At 41.1% G+C, this 21,635-nt stretch overlaps 1 protein-coding gene across 2 annotated transcripts in view; it reads left to right on the plus strand.

The window, feature by feature from the left end:
- Rab3gap2 (RAB3 GTPase activating non-catalytic protein subunit 2) overlaps positions 1-21,635 on the plus strand; it is a 76,850-nt gene that overhangs the window by 46,739 nt on the left and 8,476 nt on the right. For both annotated transcript variants that reach the window (XM_042681576.1, XM_042681577.1), the window contains exons 20-28: positions 3,668-3,881; positions 4,237-4,334; positions 6,412-6,517; positions 7,575-7,735; positions 8,859-9,087; positions 12,517-12,690; positions 12,788-12,894; positions 16,355-16,421; positions 17,968-18,038. In XM_042681576.1, the coding sequence (XP_042537510.1) occupies positions 3,668-3,881; positions 4,237-4,334; positions 6,412-6,517; positions 7,575-7,735; positions 8,859-9,087; positions 12,517-12,690; positions 12,788-12,894; positions 16,355-16,421; positions 17,968-18,038 (1,227 nt within the window). The remainder of the gene's footprint in view (positions 1-3,667; positions 3,882-4,236; positions 4,335-6,411; positions 6,518-7,574; positions 7,736-8,858; positions 9,088-12,516; positions 12,691-12,787; positions 12,895-16,354; positions 16,422-17,967; positions 18,039-21,635) is intronic.

Raw genomic sequence — 21,635 nt, forward strand, 5'->3', positions numbered from 1 at the left:
TTATATTCTATACCTTAGAATCTTAGTAATCTCTTTAATTATTTTTAATCTTTAAAGTTTTTAGTAAACAAGTAAAAAATGTTTTTTTTTCCTTGCAAAGCCATCAGGCCTCCTGATGGCTCTCTGTGCCTTGTTGCTAAATATATAAGATGGTCAAATTTTATTTTTAATTCATCTTTCCTATTCTCGACTAATTTGTTTTTCTTTTTTTCTCTATTTTTTTAAGGTGACTGAGTGTGTGTGTGTGAGTGTGTGTGTGTATGTGTGTGTGTGTGCATGGGCTGCTTTTGAGCTTTTATGAGCAGGGTTAGTGCCCTACCACTTAAACCACATCTTTCTACTTCCAGCTTTTTTGGTGCTAACTTGTAGATAAGAATCTCACAGACTTTTTTAAGCCCAGGCCACTTTTGAACTATGATCCTCAGATTTCAGGCTCCTGATTTGCTAGGATTACAGGTGTGAGCTACCAGCACCCCAGCGTGTGTGTGTGTGTGTGTGTGTGTGTGTGTGTGTGTGTGTGTGTGTGTGTGTGTGTGTGTGTGTGTGTGTTAGTACTGGAGTTGGAACTCAGGGCCTTGCACTTACAAAGCAAGCACTTTACCACTTGGCCCATGCTCCCATCTCTTTTTTTGTTTTAGCTAATTTTTTTTTTTTGGGGGGGGGGTCCGGTCGTGGGCCTGGGCGCTGTCCCTCAGCTCTTCAGCTCAAGGCTAGCACTCTATCACTTGAGCCACAGCGCCACTTCCAGTTTTTTCTGCTTATGTGGTGCTGAGGAATCGAACCAGGCCTCAGGCATGCAAGGCGAGCGCTCTGCCACTGAGCCACCTTCCCAGCCCTGTTTTAGCTAATTTTTTTAGATAGTGTCTTGAGTTTTTTGCTAGGTGACAGTCCTCCTAGTTAAACCTCCTGTGTAGCTGGGACTACAGGTGACTCCCACCTCTCTCAGCTTGTTTGTTGAGATGGGTTCTTACTGCTTGGGCTATCCTCAAACCACAATCCTTCAGCTCACTGCCTCCAAAGAGGCTGGGATTACAGCTGTGTACCACCAGGCCCAGCCCTTTAAGGTTATTTTTTTGAATTTTTTGAAATTGAAAACGTTTCCAGTGAAAACATACCCAGTTTAATGGTATAACAGAACTATAATTTTTTTTGGGGGGGGGGGGTCCGGTTGTGGGCCTGAACTCTGGGCCTGGGCGCTGTCCTTCAGCTCTTCATCTCAAGGCTAGTGTCTACCACTTGAGCCGCAGCACCACTTCCAGCTTTTTTCTTTTTGCTTATGTGGTGCTGAGGAATCGAACCCAGGGCCTCATGCATGCAAGGCAGGCACTCTACCACTGAGCCACCTTCTCAGTCCCAAGAACTATAATTCTGTAAGAAGTCAATTTTTCTATTATTGTAGCAAACTAGTGCAGTTTAGTCTTTTGTATACTATGTAATGAAGTACAAACGTCAAAGAGTTAAAATAATTCTCACATTTCTGCTTTATTATATGAAATATAAAATAGTGATAGCTACTTGTAGTTTTTATCATAGTGCAACTTAATGAGAATTTATACAGAATTCTTACTCTTCCATACAGAGAACTTGTTCTTAATGAAGAATAGAGTAAATGGTAACCTGTCTCCCCAGATGATGGTGTTCTGCTGGGCAGAATTTATACAGAATTCTTACTTTTCCATGCAGAGAACTTGTTCTTAATGAAGAAAAGAGTAAATGTAGCCTGTCTCTCCAGATGATCGTGTTCTGCTGGGCAGGTTGCCAGGCTCAACGCCTTGTGCTTTTCTACTTATCCAAGCAAGAATTGTTAAAATGATTTTAGTGATTAGTCTTACAATGTTTTGCTTACAATGTTTGCTAAAGAATTATCTGATACATTTAAAATTTAATTGAAGTTTAATGTCGACTTTTTAGTTTAAAAATATATACATAGAAGCCAGGAATTGGCAGGAAAGTCTGTGAGACTCTATCTCCAATGCCATCAAAAAGCTGGAAATGGAGCTGCAGTTATGTGGTAGAGTGCTTGCTTTGCTCACAAAAACTCAGGGACAGTGTCCAAGTCCTTAATTCAAGCCCTGGGACTGGCACAGAAAAAAGACATCCAAACAAAAACATACGAATACAATTTTTTAAAACAGAAAAATGAGAGATTTTTCTCATTGGAATTAACTTCAGATGGATTTCATGTAATGATTTGGCAATGTGCATTCATAATAGTATTTTGTCATTGCCATTACAAATAATAACGACTGTTTTCCATGATCTTTTTCTCTCCACTGTAGTGTAAATTTAAGCTACAGGAAGGACAGTTCAAGTTATTTAAGCAATGTCTACAAGATATCCTGGACATTTCATGGGTTTTTTAATGATTAATCATAAGATACACATTCTCTTGCATATGTACTAGCAGATGAAGTTAAGTGGTCAAGTATAATAGTTCTAGACCATTTAGTTAGGATGAACACTTTAGGCCAGAGTGGGTAACACAAAACAGAAAACAAAACCACTACAACAAATAAAATTAAATGTATACATTGATAACCCTCAGTGGAACTAATTTCTACTTGGCTAATTCAATATATAGACTATTTCAGAGTCACATTTCCACAACAGGCCCCATAGAATGTAGAGATACATTTGGCATATTGTTACTTGTTATTTTTAAAGCACTCTTTCAGAATTAAAATAAGACTTCCTATAGAAATCTTTGTTTAGGTCCTTCAAAAACAGATAACCAGTTTCTAGGCTGGTTATAGGACATAGGACTTAGAAAACTCATATGTAAATTTAGTATATTGAACTACTGGTATTCATTTGAGAGTTTATGGCTTGTACTTAAAAACAATAGCCTATATAAGTAAATCAAAGGAACTCCTCTTATTTAAGGATGTCCCTTTTTAGCCAGGTATGTCACACACCTGGTCCCCAGTTCTTGGGAGAATGAGGCACAAGGATGGAGAGTTCAAACCCACCTGGGCTACATGACAAGACCCAAAGATTGCTTTATGTTGCATACAGAAAAGATTTGCTTGATGAACTTAAGTGGTTTCCACAAAAATGATAGTAATCTCAGGAACTGTTTCAATGCATACGGTACATACAAATAGGTAGTTTCCTCTCTTGGAAGTGTTTGCATGGAGAAAGCTTCACAGAGGATATGTGTCACACCTTAGAGTCTGCTGGCCTTGGCCCTCAGCCTTCGTGCTAAGGGTTTTGTGCTGGGTGCTGTCCTTCCTTACAAATGTTATTCAGAGGGCTGGGAAGGTAGCTTATGGTAGAGTGCTTGCCTAGCATGCACTAGTTTGACTACTACATACAATAACTACTAGTTAGGTTGGCATGTTTTATCTGTGACTTTTAAATCAATTGGATCCCTGATAGCCAAACTAGAGGACTTACGTGCAGATACAATGAGAATTATTTTCCCATAGTTTTTATTTTATACTATCTTGTTTAATATATAAAGCTTTTAATTTCAAGTTGTTCTTGTTTTCTCAGAATGACAAGTTACAACTGATATCCCTTAGAGTTTCTCTTTTTCTAGATGCCTGGTAATACATGTTTAATAAAAGAGTCACCTTTTGCTTACATCCTTAAGTTTCAGTTCAAATAATGGGGCTTATCGAAAGAGATATAGTCTTCTGAGAACTTGTATTCCTTTATTTTTAAGGACTTGGCTGTGTTGCTAAGGCTTGATGAAAGAGAACTACATAAGCTCCAGACACTGTTAGATAAATACAAGCAAGAGAACACCAGAACTTCTGTCCGATTTTCTGATGACAAGGATGGTGTGTTGCCTGTAAAGACATTCCTTGAGTATTTAGAATATGAGAAGGATGTGCTCAATATAAAGAAGATCAGTGAGGAGGAATATGTGGCTTTAGGTAGGTGAAGTGATAAACCCCTCTTACCTCTTCCCTTCTTCTAGAAGATAGTCTAGGAACATACAACATCTCAAAGACTTTTCTTTTTCTAAAAACAAGTAATTAACCAGCGAATTTAATGTATAATTTGGTTAGCAGAAGCGGGACATATGCACATTGTGTCATGCCAGTGGAATTACTGACTGTACTGAAGAGATACTGTCAGGCGTGTAATGAATTGTTTTCTGACTTAATAAATAAAAAAAACATTAATTCATCTTTTCTCGTGCTAGAATTCTAGATTGCAGTTCACGAACAGTATTCATCCAGATGGTAATTTGTCATTGAGTAATGTGTTTCATTTTCATTTCACTAGGTAGTTTCTTCTTTTGGAAGTGTTTGCATGGAGAAAGCTCCACAGAGGATATGTGTCACACCTTAGAGTCTGCTGGCCTTAGCCCTCAGCAGTTGTTGGTAAGGGTTTTGTGCTGGGTGCTGTCCTTCCTTACAAATGTTATTCAGAGGGCTGGGAAGGTAGCTTAGTGACAGTGTGCTTGCCTAGCATGCATGAAGCCCTGAGTTTGATTCTTCAGTACCACATAAACAGAAAAAGTTGGAAGTGGCACTGTGGCTCAAGTGGTAGAGTGCTAGCCTTGAGCAAAAACAAGCTCAGGGACAGAGTTCAAGCCCTAGGACTAGCAAAAAATAAAAACAAAAAAATAAATAAAAAACAAAAAATGTTATGCAGGAGAGTTTAATGTTTGCTTTTTAGCCTGCCATAGAACATACATGGAAGTCTTGTAAAAATGATTCAAGAAACTTGTAATCACCATATTTAATGTAAGATTATTGTTTCTTTGTTTGCTACCTGTGTACTTTTTTCTTTCTTTATTTTTTTGATACAAGTTTTGCTCTGTATAGCTTAGATTGACCTTGAATTGCAATCCTGCCTTAGCCTCCCAAATGTTGGGATTATAGCTGTGTACCGCCATGCCAGTTTTTTGTTTTGTTTTTGTTTTCTTCCTCTTCCTCTTCCTCTTCCTCTTCCTCTCCTCCTCCTCCTCCTCCTCCCCCCTCCTCCTCCTCCCCCCTCCTCCTCTTCCCCCTTCCTCCTCCTCCTCCCTCCTCCCTCCTCCCTCCTCCCTCCTCCCTTCTCCCTTCTCCCTTCTCCCTTCTCTCTTCTCTCTTCTCTCTTCTCTCTTCTCTCTTCTTTCTTCTTTGCTAAGCACCAAACTCCGGGCTTTGCAGTTGCCAGGCAAGTGCTGTTTCACTGAGCTAAATCTCCAACCCCACATAATTTGTGGTTGGCTTATAATAAAGTTAAAATCTGCCAGGTATGAATGAATTCGCAGTGTACTCTGAACATCAGTAAAAGTTGGTATTGTAGAACTAAAAAAGATATGCTAGGGATGTAGCCCAGGGATATAACCAAAGGCATACTATAAATAAGGCTCTGCATTCCATCCCTAGCATTTCAAAAAAGTATTTTTTTAGTAAAAAAGAAAACTAAGCTAAAAAAGATTCCATTATTTTCAAACTCTGATTATATCTTAAAGGTATAAATCTTCATGATATAACAAACGTAAGATAAAAGAATCATACAGCTAGGCATGGTGGTAACATGCTAGTGATTTCAACAGTTACGATGAAGAGGCAAGAGAATTGTGAGTTCCAGGGCTGTCTGTATTACTTAGCAAGACCCTGTCTCAAAAGAAAAGAACTATCCAGTGGAAAAATTGCAGGACTAAAATTTTCCTTTTCTGAAAAGAGTAAGGGAAGTTACCTTCACATGAGCACTCTCTTACCTGCCCTGCACAGTGTAAACTTAAATAGGTAACACTGGTTCAAATACATCCTAAAAGTTATACCTGTTGCCTTACTTGATTTTTTTTTTTTCTGTTGGTCGTGGGGCTTGAACTCTGGGCCTGGGCCCTGTCCCTCAGCTCTTCAGCTCAAGGCTAGCACGAGCTATAGCGCCACTTCCTGTTTTCTGAGTGTTTATTGGAGATAAGAGTTTCACAGACTTTCTTTCCTGCCCGAGCTGGATTTGAACAACGATCCTCAGATCTCAGCCTCCTGAGTAGCTAGGATTACAGGCATGAGCCACCAGCCTCGGCGCCTTACTTGATTTTTGTGTGAAATGTATTTCATAACTTACTATTGCTTTTAAAATGGGAGTTTGCTAGTTTTCTATGTTTGTTCCTTGCGATCATACGGGCAGGGCAAGGCAAGATCAACAGCTCCAGGTCTTCCCTGTCTTCTGTAGAAATCTACAAGCCAAGTGGCATCTCAGTGATCCACAGTGAATCCACTCACCAGCAATGCCCTTTCTAGTAACATGCTTCTTAATAGACAGTGCATAAGCTAAAGGAGAGATAGCAACATGATGCAGAATCTCTTGGGTAGTAGACAGAGAGCCTTGGTCTGACCCTCACACTGCCTGTGTATAGACCCAATACCGACTGCCATGTCTTTATGTATGTGACAGTGTGAGATCTTGTCTGCATTAACTATTGTTTTTGACTGAACAAGATTTTTAATTTGATTTCAGTCCTTGCTCCTGAGTGTGTGGCTTTCCAAGGAAAAAGATATTTTGGATAAACCCCGGTCTGTCTGCTGTCTTCATACAATGCTGTCCCTCCTGAGCAAGATGAAAGGTAGGATGCTGCTGCACCTGTAAGTCAGTTCTCTCAGTATCTGAGCTACTGTTCTTGGAAATACCACAAGAACAAGGAAGGAGAAGAGCTTCTTTTAACAAAAGAATAATACAGTATCAAAACATTTCACTGTAAAGCCCAGTGACCTTGACTTACAACTGTACTCCTGGCTACTAAGGAGGCTGAGATCTGAAGATCTCGGTTCAGTGCCAGCCCAGGGAGGAAAGTCCATGAGACTTTTATCTCTGATTAGTGAGCAAAAAGCTGGAAGTGGAGCTGTGGCTCAAGTGGTAGAGTACTAGCTTTGAGCAAAAAAAGCTCAGGGACAAGCATATCAAGGTGTTGAGTTCAAGTTCCAGGAGCAGCACACATACACAAAACTTCACTATAGAGATTTTTAAAAATAGATTAATAGGGAGATGGTAGTGCATAAAGTATTTAATTATGAAAATTAGCTTGTCCTTATAAGATATAACATAATATAAACAATACGTTTTCTTACTTCAGTAAGGCAAACTTAGTGGTCCTCGGTAGAGAAAATACTTGGAATTGTCAGAATAATAATCTATTAAATAACAATAATCTGGGGCTGAGAAGGTGGCTCAGTGGTAGAGCGCTTGCCTTGCATGCCTGAGGCCCTGGGTTCGATTCCTTAGCACCACATAAGAAAAAGAAAAAAGCCGGAAGTGGCACTGTGGCTCAAGTGGTAGAGCGCTAGCCTTGAGCTGAAGAGCTGAGGGACAGCGCCTAGGCCCAGAGTTCAGGCCCCACCACCGGACCCCCCAAAAAAACAAAAACAATCTATTAAAATGTTCAATAATAGTTTTGTAATAATGAAAATAGGGATTTAGTACTGATTCAGAAACATGATGGCTTTTCAGAAATTGGATATAAATGTTCCGAATACAATAAATTGCACGATTTATTTTCCATTATGTTCAGAAACAGCAGGTATATCTTTAGGGAATTTAGTTTTAAATATGAAAAGTGAGACAAGCTTAAAAAACAATTTTGGCAAGGTAAGATTTTACTTTCTATTTCCCTCCCCGTCCCCTAGTGGCCATTGATGACACCTGGGATTCCCAGTCTGTGTCCCCTTGGTGGCAGCAGATGCGCGTGACCTGTGTTCAGTCTGAGAACAATGGAGCTGCTCTGCTGTCTGCTCATGTTGGGCATTCTGTGGCTGCGCAGATATCAAACAACATAATAGAGAAAAAAGTAAGTGGGCAAAGTTTGGCTTTGCTCCATTCCTATCCGGTCAGCTAAAGGGATGCTTTTCCTCTCCTTTGAAATGTGTGCCCAGCAGATTCTTACTTGTTTGGAGTATTTTGAGGGAGAGAAGGTGGTGTTGATATTTGCCAAGTCCCTTAAAGTGAATCCCTTAGCTTCAGTTTCCTCATCTAAAAGAGGTCAAGGTTTGGTTCTGTCGCTTCTCAGGTTTATTCTAAAATATTCTGTTTGTCTTCACTCTTGCACCTCTTGCACACTTCATAGTGAATGATGACTCAAGCAGGAATTTTCTATTTGCCGTTGGCTCGGGTGGAGGTGGGTAGGTGGGGGTGGGGAGGGGCTTCTCATCTTTTGAGGACTTAAATTTCTGTTACACAAACACTCATCTAACATGTTTTATATTTCATAATGAATCGACAGGGTTTTGTTTGTTTGTTTTCCTAGAGTGGTGTTACATTGATGTGGAGAGACACCTAAATAGGACTGTGGAGACTCACTTCATACTGTCAATCTTTCAGTTTTGGGCTAAATTTAATATTGCAGCTTGACATGTTTTATAATGATGAAAGAAAGAAATTCCAGATAGATTTCTTAAGTTGGTCAATGCATTCTGAAGAAATGTCAACATCCTGATTGGGAGTGATAGAAAAAGTAGACCTAGCCCAGGCATCAGTGGCTCACGCCTGTAATCCTAACTACTCGAGAGACTGAGATCTGAGATCTCGGTTCTAAGCCAGCCCAGGCAGGGAAGTCTGTGAGACTCCTATCTCCAATAAACTACTCAGAAAAAAAAACAGAAAGTGGCACTGTGGCTCAAGTGGTAGAGTGCTAGCCTTGAGCACAAAGAGGCTCAAGGATAGTGACCAGGCCCTACCTAGTTCAAGCCCCAAGACCAGCAAAGAAAAAAAAGAAAAAAGAAAATGCTGACCTTTGCCAAAGAAGTCCCAGAAAACTTGGTGGTTGAACTGGGTCATTATTACTAGACCCCTTGTAAATGTCCCTCCTCTCATTCAGTGAGGCAGAACAGCCTTTGTGTGTTGCCTAATTATGTACCTTAATTGGCCATGCTTTCTCTCTAAAAGCAGAGAATCACGTGGACATTTTCTGTTAGTTTTCCCAAACAGCTTTGGGTGCTGATGCTGAGGCCCTCACTGATTCCTGGGAGGCTCTTTCTCTTGATACTGAATACTGGAAACTTCTGCTGAAACAGCTGGAGGACTGTCTGCTACTTCAGACTCTGCTTCATACCAAGGGCAGCACTCGAACCTCCAAAGTGTCATCGCTGCAAGCAGAGCCACTTCCCAGGCTCTCGGTTAAAAAACTGCTAGAAGGAGGAAAAGGTAAGCAGAAGTTTATTTCAGCATTTGCACCTGAATCTTTTTGTTCTTGATCTCCACAAAACTTTATTTCTCTTTCTTTTTTTTTGTAATCTTTTTTATTTTCTTAAATATTTTCTTTTTGCCACATACTGACCAGATAATGGATGGTGTATAGTGTGACATTTTAATATATGTATGCAGCCTGCCATGAACAGATCCAGGTGATTGGCATTTCTTTATGTTACGGACAGTCAAAAGTCCTCTGTTGTTGATATTGTAAAATATAGTTGTTGTGATGTGACTGTGTGTAGAACAGTAGAGGTTATTCCTCCTATCCTGTGGACCCCTTCTACCCATCCTCCATTCCCCCCCACCCCAACACTCACACATCCCAGCCTCTGCTGACGGCTCTCATACGCTGCTTCTGTCTGTAAGATCACCTTTGTAGCTTCCTGTGTAAGTGAGGACACAAGGTGTTTGTCTTCTTCTCTTCTACCCTGGCAGAGACATTATTATTCCTGTGGTTAGATCATGTAGGATCATAAGCATCATTCAGTTCTGATCTTCTTTGGGTGCTTACTTTTCTTATCAGAAGCTCTGTTAGCTATTTGGTACCAGGATGCCTACATTGCTAGCTTTATTAAATACCCAGGTATTTCTGAATCTTTATTTTATTAACTTGTTTTCTCATTATTTTTCTTTTTAATTAGAAGTTCAAAGTACGCATTTCAAATTGCACCTGCTAAGGTCCAGTTATGCTTTAAACTTCCAACTCTTCCAATTCAGAAGTAGACTAAGCATGTGTGTCTTTTCTGTCCATTCTGAGACTTATTTTTGTCTTAGTGTTATGTTGTTATAATCACCTATTTTATACAGAAAAGGCAAAGTACTTTATAAAGAAAAGAGCTGTATTTTGGTTATGGTCCTGGAGGTACAGTCTATGGACTACATGGCAGAGTGCCAGAGGTGTGGAGCATCATATATTGTGTGACATATGATGGGAATGATGATGAGAATGCATGTGTGTATGTGTCTTGTTTTCTCCCCACCTCCTTTTTTTTTGAGTATTGGGGCTTAACAGGGTCTTGAGCTTGGTAGGCAGGTGCTCTGCCAGGCCCCCAGTCCTTGTTTCCTCATTTGTTTTTAGACTTGTGATCATTTTTTTCTCTTTTGAATAGCACTAGGGTTTGAACGCAGGGCTTGAGCTTGTCAGGCTTTGTACTTTACCCCTGAGCCCTGCTTCCCATCCTGTTTTTTTGTTGGATATTTTTAGAAAAGGCTCTAGCTTTCCTCCTGGGCCCACACTTGAACTTGATCTCTAACAGTTGTACACTACCATGTGTGCAACTTCCTTCCATGAACATGGATTCATGCACACTACCCCCCCCCTCTCCTATTCCCTTCCCCTCCCCCCCCCCCTCGCCCCGCCCCCAACCTGGTACTGTGATCCTCCTGATCTCACCCTCCCATAAGGCTAGCACGGGCAGGGTCATGAGCCTGCTGGGTATGAGCCACTGTTGCTAGTGTGACAGTTTAGTTGTAAGCTCATTATACTTAGGTGCCATCTATTGAAAGCATAGGAACACCACTTTATAACTAATGTAAAAAAATAATCAAAGGTTTAATTCTAGAATACAAATTGTCAAGTAATTTAGAAGCCCAGCATGAGAAATTAAATTACCCAGCATACTACTTCCATTTATCTGATATCTTTGAGTTTTCTGTAAAGCACTCTTTATGGAAAGGTTTTGGGTTTTTGTCTTTGTTGTTGTTTGGGGGTAATTTTTGTTTCAATGTGTGTGTGGGGGGGGTAATTTTTGTTTGTGTGTGTGTGTGTGTGTGTGTGTGTGTGTGTGCGTGCGTGTGCACGCGCACGTACACACATATGCATGCGCACGCGCTACTCTTGAGATTTGAACTCAGGGCATAAGCACTATCCCTGAACTTTTTTGCTCAAGACTAGCCCTCCACCACTTGAGCTGTAGCTCCACTTCCGGCTCTTTGCTGGTTAATTGGAGAATCTCACAGACTTTTCTACCTGGGCTGTCTTTAAACTGTGATCCTCAGATCTCAGCCTCCTGAATAGCTAGGATTACAGGCATGAGCCACATATGCCTGGCAGATTTATTTATTTATTTATTTATTTAGTGATGTTGAAGATCAAACTCAGGGGCTTGAAGAATTAATAAGCAAGCACTTTACTACTTTACTACAGGGAAGCTGGATGTGGTGGTATACACCTAGAGTCCCAGCTACTTGGGAGACTATGGTGGGAGAGAAGTTCATGGGAATCATAGCAAGACCCTTTTTCTTTCTTTTTTTTTTTTTTTTTTGGGGTCCAGTCGTGGGGCCTCAACTCTGGGCCTGGGCGCTGTCCCTCAGCTCTTCAGCTTAAGGCTAGTGCTCTACCACTTGAGCCACAGCGCCACTTCCGGCTTTTTTTTGGCTTATGTGGTGCTGGGGAATCGAACCCAGGGCCTCATGCATGCACGCCAAGCGCTCTACCACTGAGCCACCTTCCCAGCCCCATGACCCTTTTTCATAATGGGGATGTGGAGTTTTTGAATGTTCTTAATGTTTAACTTGCTTCAGGTAGAAAATAGGGCTTCATGCCTCTTGAATGTTTGTCAGCTTGCTTCTACAATTATTTTTACTTTATTGATGGCTGAAACATTATTGATTAGTTGTGGCTAAATTTTTTCTCAATATTTTATATAGGCAAGTTAGGGTCTAGTAAAAATACTATTAGAGGCAGGACATAATGTCACATGCATCTGTCACTCAAGAGGCTGTGCTAAGAGGAATGAAAGTTCAAGGTAGCCTGAGCAACAGTAAAATCTTGTCTCAAAAGATAGAAAGCTGTATTGTTGTAGGGAGACAAGACAAGAGTCATGCTAATTAATATTAATCTGTTTTCCCTTATAATAAAAGTGAACGTTTTTAAAAACATAGTCATTCTTTCATCTGTGTCTGGTAAGGTAAATTTTCTATTCCACAGACATGGGTAGTGTCTGGTTTGTAGTGTAGGCATGAATTTATGTACATTATATTTGCCTAATACTTGTTTTTTGTTGTTGTTGGTCATTGGGCTTGAATTCTGGGCCTGGACACTGTCCCTCAGCTCTTCAGCTTAAGGCTAGCACTCTACCACTTGAGCCACAGCGCTGCTTCTGGCTTTTTCTGCTTATGTGGTGCTGTGGAATCGAACCCAGAGCCTCATGCATGCGAGGAAAGCACTCTACCACTGAGCCACCTTCCCAGCCCCTTGCCTATACTTTCTGAGAGTGATAGGTAGTGATGCTGCTATAACTTCTATGCCTCAAAACTGCATGTGGTACTTAGGCTTCTTCCAAAGCAAGTGCTTATTATGCACTGTTTTGGCTCCGTTTACCAAGCACTGGGGTTCATGTTCCACAAGTTTTCATTTTCTTTTTTGTCCTCCACCTGTAGGTGGCATTGCAGACAGTGTGGCCAAGTGGGTATTTAAACAGGACCTCAGCCCCGAACTGTTAAAACTGGCTAATAAAGAAGAAGATGTTGAAAATCCAGATGAACATGAAGAAGGACTTAACAAACGTCTCCTAGATATGTCGGAGGAGGGGACAGACTTAGGAGCCATACCAGGTGATACACAAATAATGCAATTATGATGCCCAGAGTGGAGAGAAGTATGGACTCTTCATTGGGAAGGAATAACATGACCCTTTCTTCTGACTTTCAGACTTGCTGCATTTAGCCTATGAGCAGTTTCCTTGTAGCCTAGAGCTCGATGTGCTGCATGCACACTGCTGCTGGGAGTATGTTGTTCAGTGGAATAAAGATCCAGAGGTAAGATCCCCATTGCCAATTCATGCTGATCTGTTTTGCTCTCTGTTCCTGCTGTGTGCTTATGGGACTGTTAAGCAACTTACTGTTAACACTGGTTTTCCCTATTATGGCATATAGTAACTGTATAGTAACTGTACTCAGCCCTTTTCATAAGTTACCTTTTTTAGTGGTCACTGTATACCTGTGAAGAGTGGGCATTGTCATTATCCTCACTCCAGAAAAGTAGGGCACAGAGAAGTTACATCTGCTAAATGTACACCAATAAATAAGCATCATAATTTAAAACTAAGGTGCTCAACTCCCCACTGAATTATACAAGTACCTTTTTTAACTTTTGGAATTTCTGTGTGAGATGTCATCTAGCTAATAAAATATTCTTAGGATAATCATCTTGACAAAAGTGGAAGATCCTGATGCCTGCCAGCAAATTGATTGTTCAGATTCTGTGTCTCAGAAGAACAGTAGAAAGAGCCAGATGCACATGGTTGACTTCCTGTCCACTGTTGGCCTTGCTTTCCTTTCAACTCTCTGCTTCCCAGGCCTTGTTTTCCTCTCCTTTCTGTAGCCATGTTTCTCCCTGGGCATTCAGGGTTTGAAAGCCACACTGGAAGGAGGACCCAAGCCTGGGTTTGGAGCCCATCTTGCCACTCAATTTGTGACCTACGTTTTGTCTTAACACCTTAGCCCCTTCATAAAGGAGCCTGTCCTTCCAGGCTGACACAGGATTGCTCTTTGCTAGTCAGCCCCTTACCTAGACTCCCCTAGTGCTCTGGTAGATTACATCTCTCAAATTAAATTTTTTTTCTATATTTTCTGTACATTACATTCTCATAAAAGAAAACCTCGGGCTGGGAAGGTGGCTCAGTGGTAGAGCGCTTGCCTTGCATGCCTGAGGCCCTGGGTTTGATTCCTCAGCACCACATATGCAAAAAGAAAAAAGCCGGAAGTGGTGCTATGGCTCAAGTGGTAGAGCGCTAGCCTTGAGCTGAAGAGCTGAGGGACAGCACCCAGGCCCAGAGTTCAGGCCCCACAACCGGACCCAAAAAAAAAAAAAAGAAAATCTCAACAAAACCTACTTTTTTGGAGGTGGGGGTTGATCCTGGGGCTTAAACTGAGGGCCTGGGTGCTATCCCTGAGCATTTCTGCTCAATGCCAGAACTCTATTAAGCTTGGTGGTGTTAACTGAAGATCAGAATCTCACAGATGTTCCTGTATGGGCTTGCTTTGAACTGCAATTTTCAGATCTCAGCCTGCTGAGTAGCTAAGATTACAGGCTTAAGCCACTGGAGACTGTCTTAAGATCTCTACTTTTTAAATGGCGCTTTTTTTTTTTTTGGTCTGTCCTGGGAGTTGAACTCTGGGCCTGGGCGCTGTCCCTCAGCTCTTCAGCTCAAGGCTAGTGCCCTACCACTTGAACCACAGTGCCATTTCTGGCTTTTTTCTGCTTATGTGGTGCTGAGGACTCGAACCCAGAGCCTCATGCATGCAAGGCAAGCACTGTACCACTGAGCCAACTTCCCAGCCCCAAATGGCACACTTTTCTAGTCTACGGAAAAAGGAATGTTAGAGCCAGAGGATACAATAATTTTTAAAATCTGAATGAATCAGTTCAAGTCTAAGAAGGTAACAGTTAACCGACTAGGGGCATGGCCCAAGTGGTAGAGAGTCATCCAAGGAAGCAAGCTGAGCAAGTACAGGGTGCTGAGTATAAACTCCCATATTGGCAGAGAGGAGGGGCAGGGAGGAGAGATGGAACGACAGACTGACCAGAAGATACTCCAGGCTCTGTGAGTAATACCTGTAGTCCCATATACTCTGGAGGCTGAGGCAGTATGATCGCTTGGCCCAGGAGTTTGAGGCCAGCCTGAGCAACATAGCAAGATCTGTGTTTAAAAAAAAAAGAAGGAAGCCAGGCGCTGGTGGCTCATGCCTATAATCGTAGCTATTCAGGAGTCTGAGATGTGAGGATCATGTTTCAAAGCCAGCCCTGTCAGGAAAGTCCGTGAGTCTCTTATCTCCAGTAAACCACTAGAAAACTGGAAGTGGCGCTGTGGCTCAAGAGGTAGAATGCTGGCCTTGAGCTGAGGAGCCACAGGGACAGCGCCCAGGCCCAGAGTTTAAGCCCCATGACCGACCAAAAAAAAAAAAAGGAAAACAAAGAAAACCCAAGAGCATGTGGTTTATGAACCAGAGGTTGTTTGCATAATAGACACAGCTGCCAATTTTGCTCAATGCTAGCGCTCTTCCTCTTGATCCACAGCTCCACTTCTGGCTTTATTTTGGTTCTTAACTCGAGATAAGAGTCTTGTAAGCTTTCCTGCTTAGGCTGGCTTCGAACCCTAATCCTCAGATCTCAGCCTCCTGAGTAGCTAGAATTATAGGCATGAGCCACTGGTGCCTGGCTTATATCTAATCATTTTAACACACCACATGTGACCTTTGGAAATGTCTCTGAACCCTTTATTTCAAATTCTTCTGAAACGAAGGCTATCATTGGTCATCACCCAAGTTTATAGTAGTTTATAGATTAATATTTGTGCATGATGCCTGGTATTTACATTACTGTAATCATTGTTGGAAGAATTGCTTATATTATCCTATTAATTTTTAATTTTCTGGCACCATTCAACCCCTGTGCCAGCCTATTTCATAATACTACTTTAGTAGGCTTAAAACAATTGATTACCTTTGGGAATTACCAATTTCCACCAGCATGTTTGTTGGCAGTGGTAAATTATTTAGCAAAAAAGTGGATCATCATTGTATTTGGGTTTTAATAGATAAACTGATATTTAAAGAGAACTTAAGACATCCCTCTGATAGTTCATATTTTCCTACTGTTCTAAGTTTTCTCCATAGCATTTAATAGTAACACACTTCATAGTGTGCTCACATGGCATGTTAAGGCTGCCTCTGAGCTCATTAGTACATATATTTATCCTTGATGCTTCAAAGTTTGGTGCATAGTGGCTGCTCAGTAAACCTTGTTGAATGATGAATGGAGGTATTTCATTTATAAGAATAAACTCATTGTTTTCACATCTGTGTGAAATTGAAGAATTCACTGGAGAGAAAACTTGTGTGGTGGTATACAAAAACACAGTGAGTTTGAATCTTTATTCCAGCATGTATGACCTGGGATATTCGAGGAATTAATCATGTTGTTTAATCACAAGTTACTTCATACCTAAGTAATCCCATAGTTTTCTGTTTATGTAATTGCTTGGTTGGTTGGTTTTTGAGTCAGGATCTTGCTATGTAGCCCAGGCTGGCCTGTTAATTGTTGCAGAAATACCTAGCCTTGAATGTGTTATGCTCCTACCTCTACCTAATTAACATTTTATTATTGTAACATTATTAAATAGCTTTATGCAGAAATTTGTGTAAGAAGTCTCTCCCATTGGTATTTAAAGCACTTCTTAAATAACCTTTTTTCCCTCTCTTTTCTTCTATTAATAAGGAAGCACGTTATTTTGTCAGGTCAATAGAACACTTGAAGCACATTCTTAATGCACATGTTCAGAATGGTAAGTAAATAGTTGCCCCAAACAATAACTGGGTATGATGACTCCAGCCTGTAATCCCTGCTACTGGGAAGGCAGAGATTGAGGGAGTGGCTCCAGGCCAGCCCTACCTAGATGTTTGTGAGACTCTCATCTCAACGAGTGGGTCTGTGGGGCGGGGTGGTAGGTGCACCTATCATCTTAGTTACAAGAGGTGGGCGGGGAGCAAAGCCGGCCATTCCAGGCATACACACAGCAAGACTCTCCTGCAAAACTGACTAAGGCCAAAAGGGTCTATTTTATTCCTGCCTACCAACACAAGACGCTTGAGTTCAATCTCTACTACCAGCACTAAAGTCCAAAATGTCATCGATTGGGTGGCATGGCTCAAGAGTGCTTATTTATCAAGTACAAGACCTTCAGAGTTCAGATTCCAGTATTGAAAAAAAAATTGATTCAAAGAGAACACCTGCTTTAGCAGGATATGAGGGTGCACATATTTATCCTCATAATTTTTATTTGCTCACCCCACCATCTAGGTGTTTTGCCATATGCAAAGTACTGCCATTTTAACTGCTTGCAAAAATGTTCTTCTGAAGGGGAAAGGGCATTAGTGGTAATTTCATCTGTCTCCCAAGTTGAAATGTTAGGTTTATGCTACCTAATATGGTCGGCTCTTACAATTTTAATGGCACAGTTTAGTGAATATAATTTATGAATCAAGCTGGTCTCAAATGTTTAGTCTTCTCCATATCTCTTGTTACTCATTTCTTATGAGTAGAATTTCTAGGTGGTGGGGTAGACATGTGGCTTTAGTAGATCCTGTCAAGGAGTTTTCCAAGTGATTTTGTCAACTTACCCTACCTGTAGTTTATTCTCCATTTGTTTCACATAATCACCAGCATTTGGTGTTACCATTTAAAATGTTTGGCTCAGTGGTGGAGCCTTGCTTAATATACACACTGGGCCTGATCCCCAGCTTTACAAAGACAGACAAATAGACAGGTAGACAGACAAAGCCTTGCTGGAGGTTATGTGATACTGTGATTTTTCTTTTTTTCTTGTCACTCATGGTGTGTAAGTCATTTATTATCCGTACTTGCCATTTTGATATACTCTTCCACAGCCTAGTTTTGATTTTCATTAGAGTTTCAAACTGATTAAGTACTTTAAAAAATGAATACCAAGCAGCAGCAACATGTTTAGGGGGAAGGACAAGGAGGGGTACACAGATGGAGGGAGGAAGGGAGAGTAAATGCAGCATGATAATTCACTGTATATCATAAAAACTGAACTATGTTACTTGAGGGTGGGGTGGGGTTGTATTGATCAAGACAATATCACCAGTTGGGTTACTGTATTCATAACCCGACATATGGAATTATAGCCGCTGTACAACCACTTAACATGATTTTTTTTTAAGATGAAGGGCTCATTAGCTTCCTAAATACTGTATAAGATATAGGAAATATAGTAGTTCAGTTAGCTTAGGACAGTAATTTGTCTAGTATGATCCAGTGACACTGTATAAGCCTTCTGTTTCCCACTCGGCTTTCACCCTGCCTTCTAGGCATTGCGCTGATGATGTGGAATACGTTCTTGGTTAAAAGGTTTTCTGCTGCTACATACTTGATGGATAAGGTAAGATAGTTTTGAATTGTATGTTGTTTCTTACTCATGAGTTCCCTTAATTTAGTTGACTGATATAAGATCATTAACACTGAGCCTTGTTGACCTTTTTATTTTTGGTCAATCTTGGGGCTTGAACCTCAGAGCCTGGGTGCTGTCCCTGAGCTCTTTTAGCTCAGGGCTATAGTGCTCTACCACTTTGGGCTACCGTACCACTTGAGGTTTTCTGGTGGTTAATTGAAGATAAGAGTCTCTCGGATTTCCTGCCTTGGCTAGCTTTGAACCACAATCCTCAGATCTCAGTCTCCCTGAGTAGCTAGCATTACAGGCATGAGCCCTTAGCCCCCAGCTTGAACTAGTTTTAGGTTTTTGTTTGTTTGTTTGTTTTTGTTTTTTGTTTTGGCTTTTCAGTTCATTCATGCTATGTTAAATGTAATTTCCAGTACTGGCATTTTAATGTCCTGAGGAAGATCCCTAACCAGAGCATAGTAAATGTCTCGTCCAAAGACATTTTTTGGCAAAAGACATGATAGCTGATAAATTCAAATAAGGAATTGACATTTTACTTTAAACTCACACATATGACTATACATGCTTAATTTACCAATCTCTGCATTTATACCCAAGATACTTTCTTGGAATAGAGTTGGCTAGAGTATTAGTTTGGCTTTCTTGAATAAACCTCATTCATAATAAATTGTCCATATCTAGATCCTGTTTATTTGAAGCTTTTGCTAAATGTAAAATCTTAAAATTTTCTGTCCCTAACAGTATATGTTTTCCAACAGCCCTAGAAAGTTATTTATTCTTCTCTACAAATTGTTTTAAAGTATTCAACATAGCCTTAATATAAACAGCTCCATTTTTCCTCATTCATATCTCATTAAGTCACATAATAACAATAACTATGTAGGCACATGAGTAGATTGGGAATAACATGTGAACATAGAATTTAATTACTAGGATGAGAATCTGTTTGCCAACTGGGATATCTGTCCAGCATCAAGCTGCGTAGCCAGAGAGACCAGTTAGTTAGTACTTTTTACAGACTAGTCAAGATAGTAGACTAATCTGGCATCAGTTAAGTGAATCAAGAGAATCGCCAGTATACCAACCACTCTGATGTCATGTTTAGCATCACAACTCAGACACCTTTGGTTGGGTCACTGCTTCCCTTGAAAATGCTTTGATGCCAGCACCTTGTGGCTCATGTCTGTAATCTTACCTACTCAGGAGGCTAGGATTTGAGGATCGTGGTTTGAAGCCAGCCTAGTCAGGAAAGTCCAAGTAACTACCAAAAAACTGGAAGTGGCACTGTCGCTCAAAGTAGTAGAGTGCTAGCCTTGAGCAAAGAGAGCTCAAGGATGGGCTGGGATGGTGGTAGAGCGCTTGCCTTGCATGCCTGAGGCCCTGGGTTCGATTCCCCAGCACCACATAAGCAAAAAGAAAAAAAAAGCCGGAAGTGGCGCTGTGGCTCAAGTGGTAGAGTGCTAGCCTTGAGCTGAAGAGCTGAGGGACAGAGCCCAGGCCCAGAGTTCAGGCCCCACGACTGGACCCCCCCCAAAAAAAAAAGAGCTCAAGGACAGCGCCCAGGCCCTGAGTTCAAGCCCAATGACCAAAAATAATTGCTCTGTGTGATGGCATTGACAATTTTCTAACTATCGTGAGTCTGGGGCTACAGCTCAGTGGTAGAGCACATACTTACTTAGTATGCACACGGTCTTAATATTAAACATCTTTAGCATTTCATACACACACAAAAAATCTAACCATCCTTTCTGTGTTTCCCTTCCTTGCCTGCTTAATTACTTCCCTGTAACTTGCTTCTTTTGGTCCTTGTGATGATTTCTTATTCTGCATCACTTCTGACTGCCCTCTTTTAAGAGAATAATAGGAGAAAGTAACATAAGGAATTTTGGGAGTGCAAAAAGAAGAGAAGCGATAAAACTTCTTACTTGAAGTTTGGTAGATGAGTACTTATGAAACAATGAAAAGCAGGTCAGAAGAAAATGTAGTCCAGTACTGGAGGTGACTGGCGGGATTCAGAGAGCTATCTAGATCATAGGCTGTCACAATAAAAGAGAAACTAGGTGTATAAGGGGCTGTAACAAAATTCCTGGCATAAACAATGTAAAGGAGGAGTAGGTTATTTTAGCTCATAATTTCAGAGATTTCAGTCCGTAGTCCTTGGCTGTCTTGATTCTGAGCTGTGATGAGGCAGACCATTGTGGTAGGACCATACTAGAGGAGGAAGCTGCTCACCTCGTGGCAGATAGGAAGGCGGAGAAGGGGAGGGGTGGGGTAGTAAGGGATTGGAAACCCTCAAAGCCCAAAGTATACAGAGCACCACTAGCTGGAAACCAAGCATTCAACACACGAGCCTATGGAGGACAGTTCATATTCAGCCCACAAAGTTGAGGTGGGCACTGTGCTTCATGCCTGACTTGTAGCTAGCACTCAGGAAGAAGAGGGCAGAAATGTAAATCAGGGCAAAAGTTAGTGAGACTACCATCTCAACAAATGAGTTGAGCATGATGAATTAGGCCTGCAAGCCCACGTGCCTCAGTGGCACAGGGAGGAGGATCAGGTCTGCCGCTAGCTCCCAGGCAAAAAGCACGAGGCCTTGTTCGAAAAATAACTGCAGCAAAAAGGGCTGGAAGTGTAGCTCAAGCAGTAGAGTGCTCGTCTAACAAATGCAAGCTCCTGAGTAAAACTAGTACCACCAAAAATAAAAATAATTGATAAAATCATCTGAGCTGGAAGCTGTTCCTTTGCAGACAGTGCTTGAATTTTCTAGTGCATGTGAACTGCTTAGCATTCGTCTCTGCTTAGCTCAAAGGGCTCAGTAAATAGAGCCCATTGCTTGATACTGAACACATTGGTTCATTATAAGTTACATGCTCAGATATGTTTTAAAGGATGATTCTAGCAATATTCTGGCATCATAAGATTGGATTGGGCTGAGCTTAGTTGCCCAGAGTCTGTGCACTATGTTAAGAGTAATGAGGGGAGGAAGACTGGTATCAGACTCCACTGCACTCTGTGAGTTTCTTGACTTGTGGAGCAGTGCTCCTGAGGGCACTGTTTTCACCTCCTCTTCCCCCTGGAGACATATATAGAGTTGAATCCTAATAAGCACCAACTGAATCAAGGAAATCTTCTGCAGCTGGAAAGATGAGCTAAAGTAGACAAGCTTGTCTGTGTTAAGAGTGTTCTCCATCTTTCTGTTAAAACTATTTCATCTGTATCGACAAGCCTTGAGTATGGTTCTGCATTCTTAAGACAACACAGTTATTTTACATTTTTAGAGGTTTTTGTTTTGTTTTCTTTTTTTCCTCCTCTCCCTGTGTCTTATTATGTAGCTCAGGCTGGCCTCAAACTCAAAATCCTCCTGCCTGATGCCCCTGAGGTCTAGGATTACAGGAGTATATCACCACACCTAGCAGAAACTTTTTTTAGCTCAAAAGTTTATTATTTTAGCTGAGGTTGTCATACAGGCCTGTAATTCCAGCCCTCAGGAGACTGAGGCAGAAACATATTGAATTCAAGGATTATATAGTGAGACCCTGTCCCAAAATACACACATACATACATACGCACAGTACTTAT

The sequence above is a fragment of the Dipodomys spectabilis genome, unplaced genomic scaffold, assembly GCF_019054845.1.
Source record: "Dipodomys spectabilis isolate Male_0828 unplaced genomic scaffold, ASM1905484v1 ptg000069l, whole genome shotgun sequence".
NCBI classification, from domain to species: Eukaryota; Metazoa; Chordata; class Mammalia; order Rodentia; family Heteromyidae; genus Dipodomys; species Dipodomys spectabilis.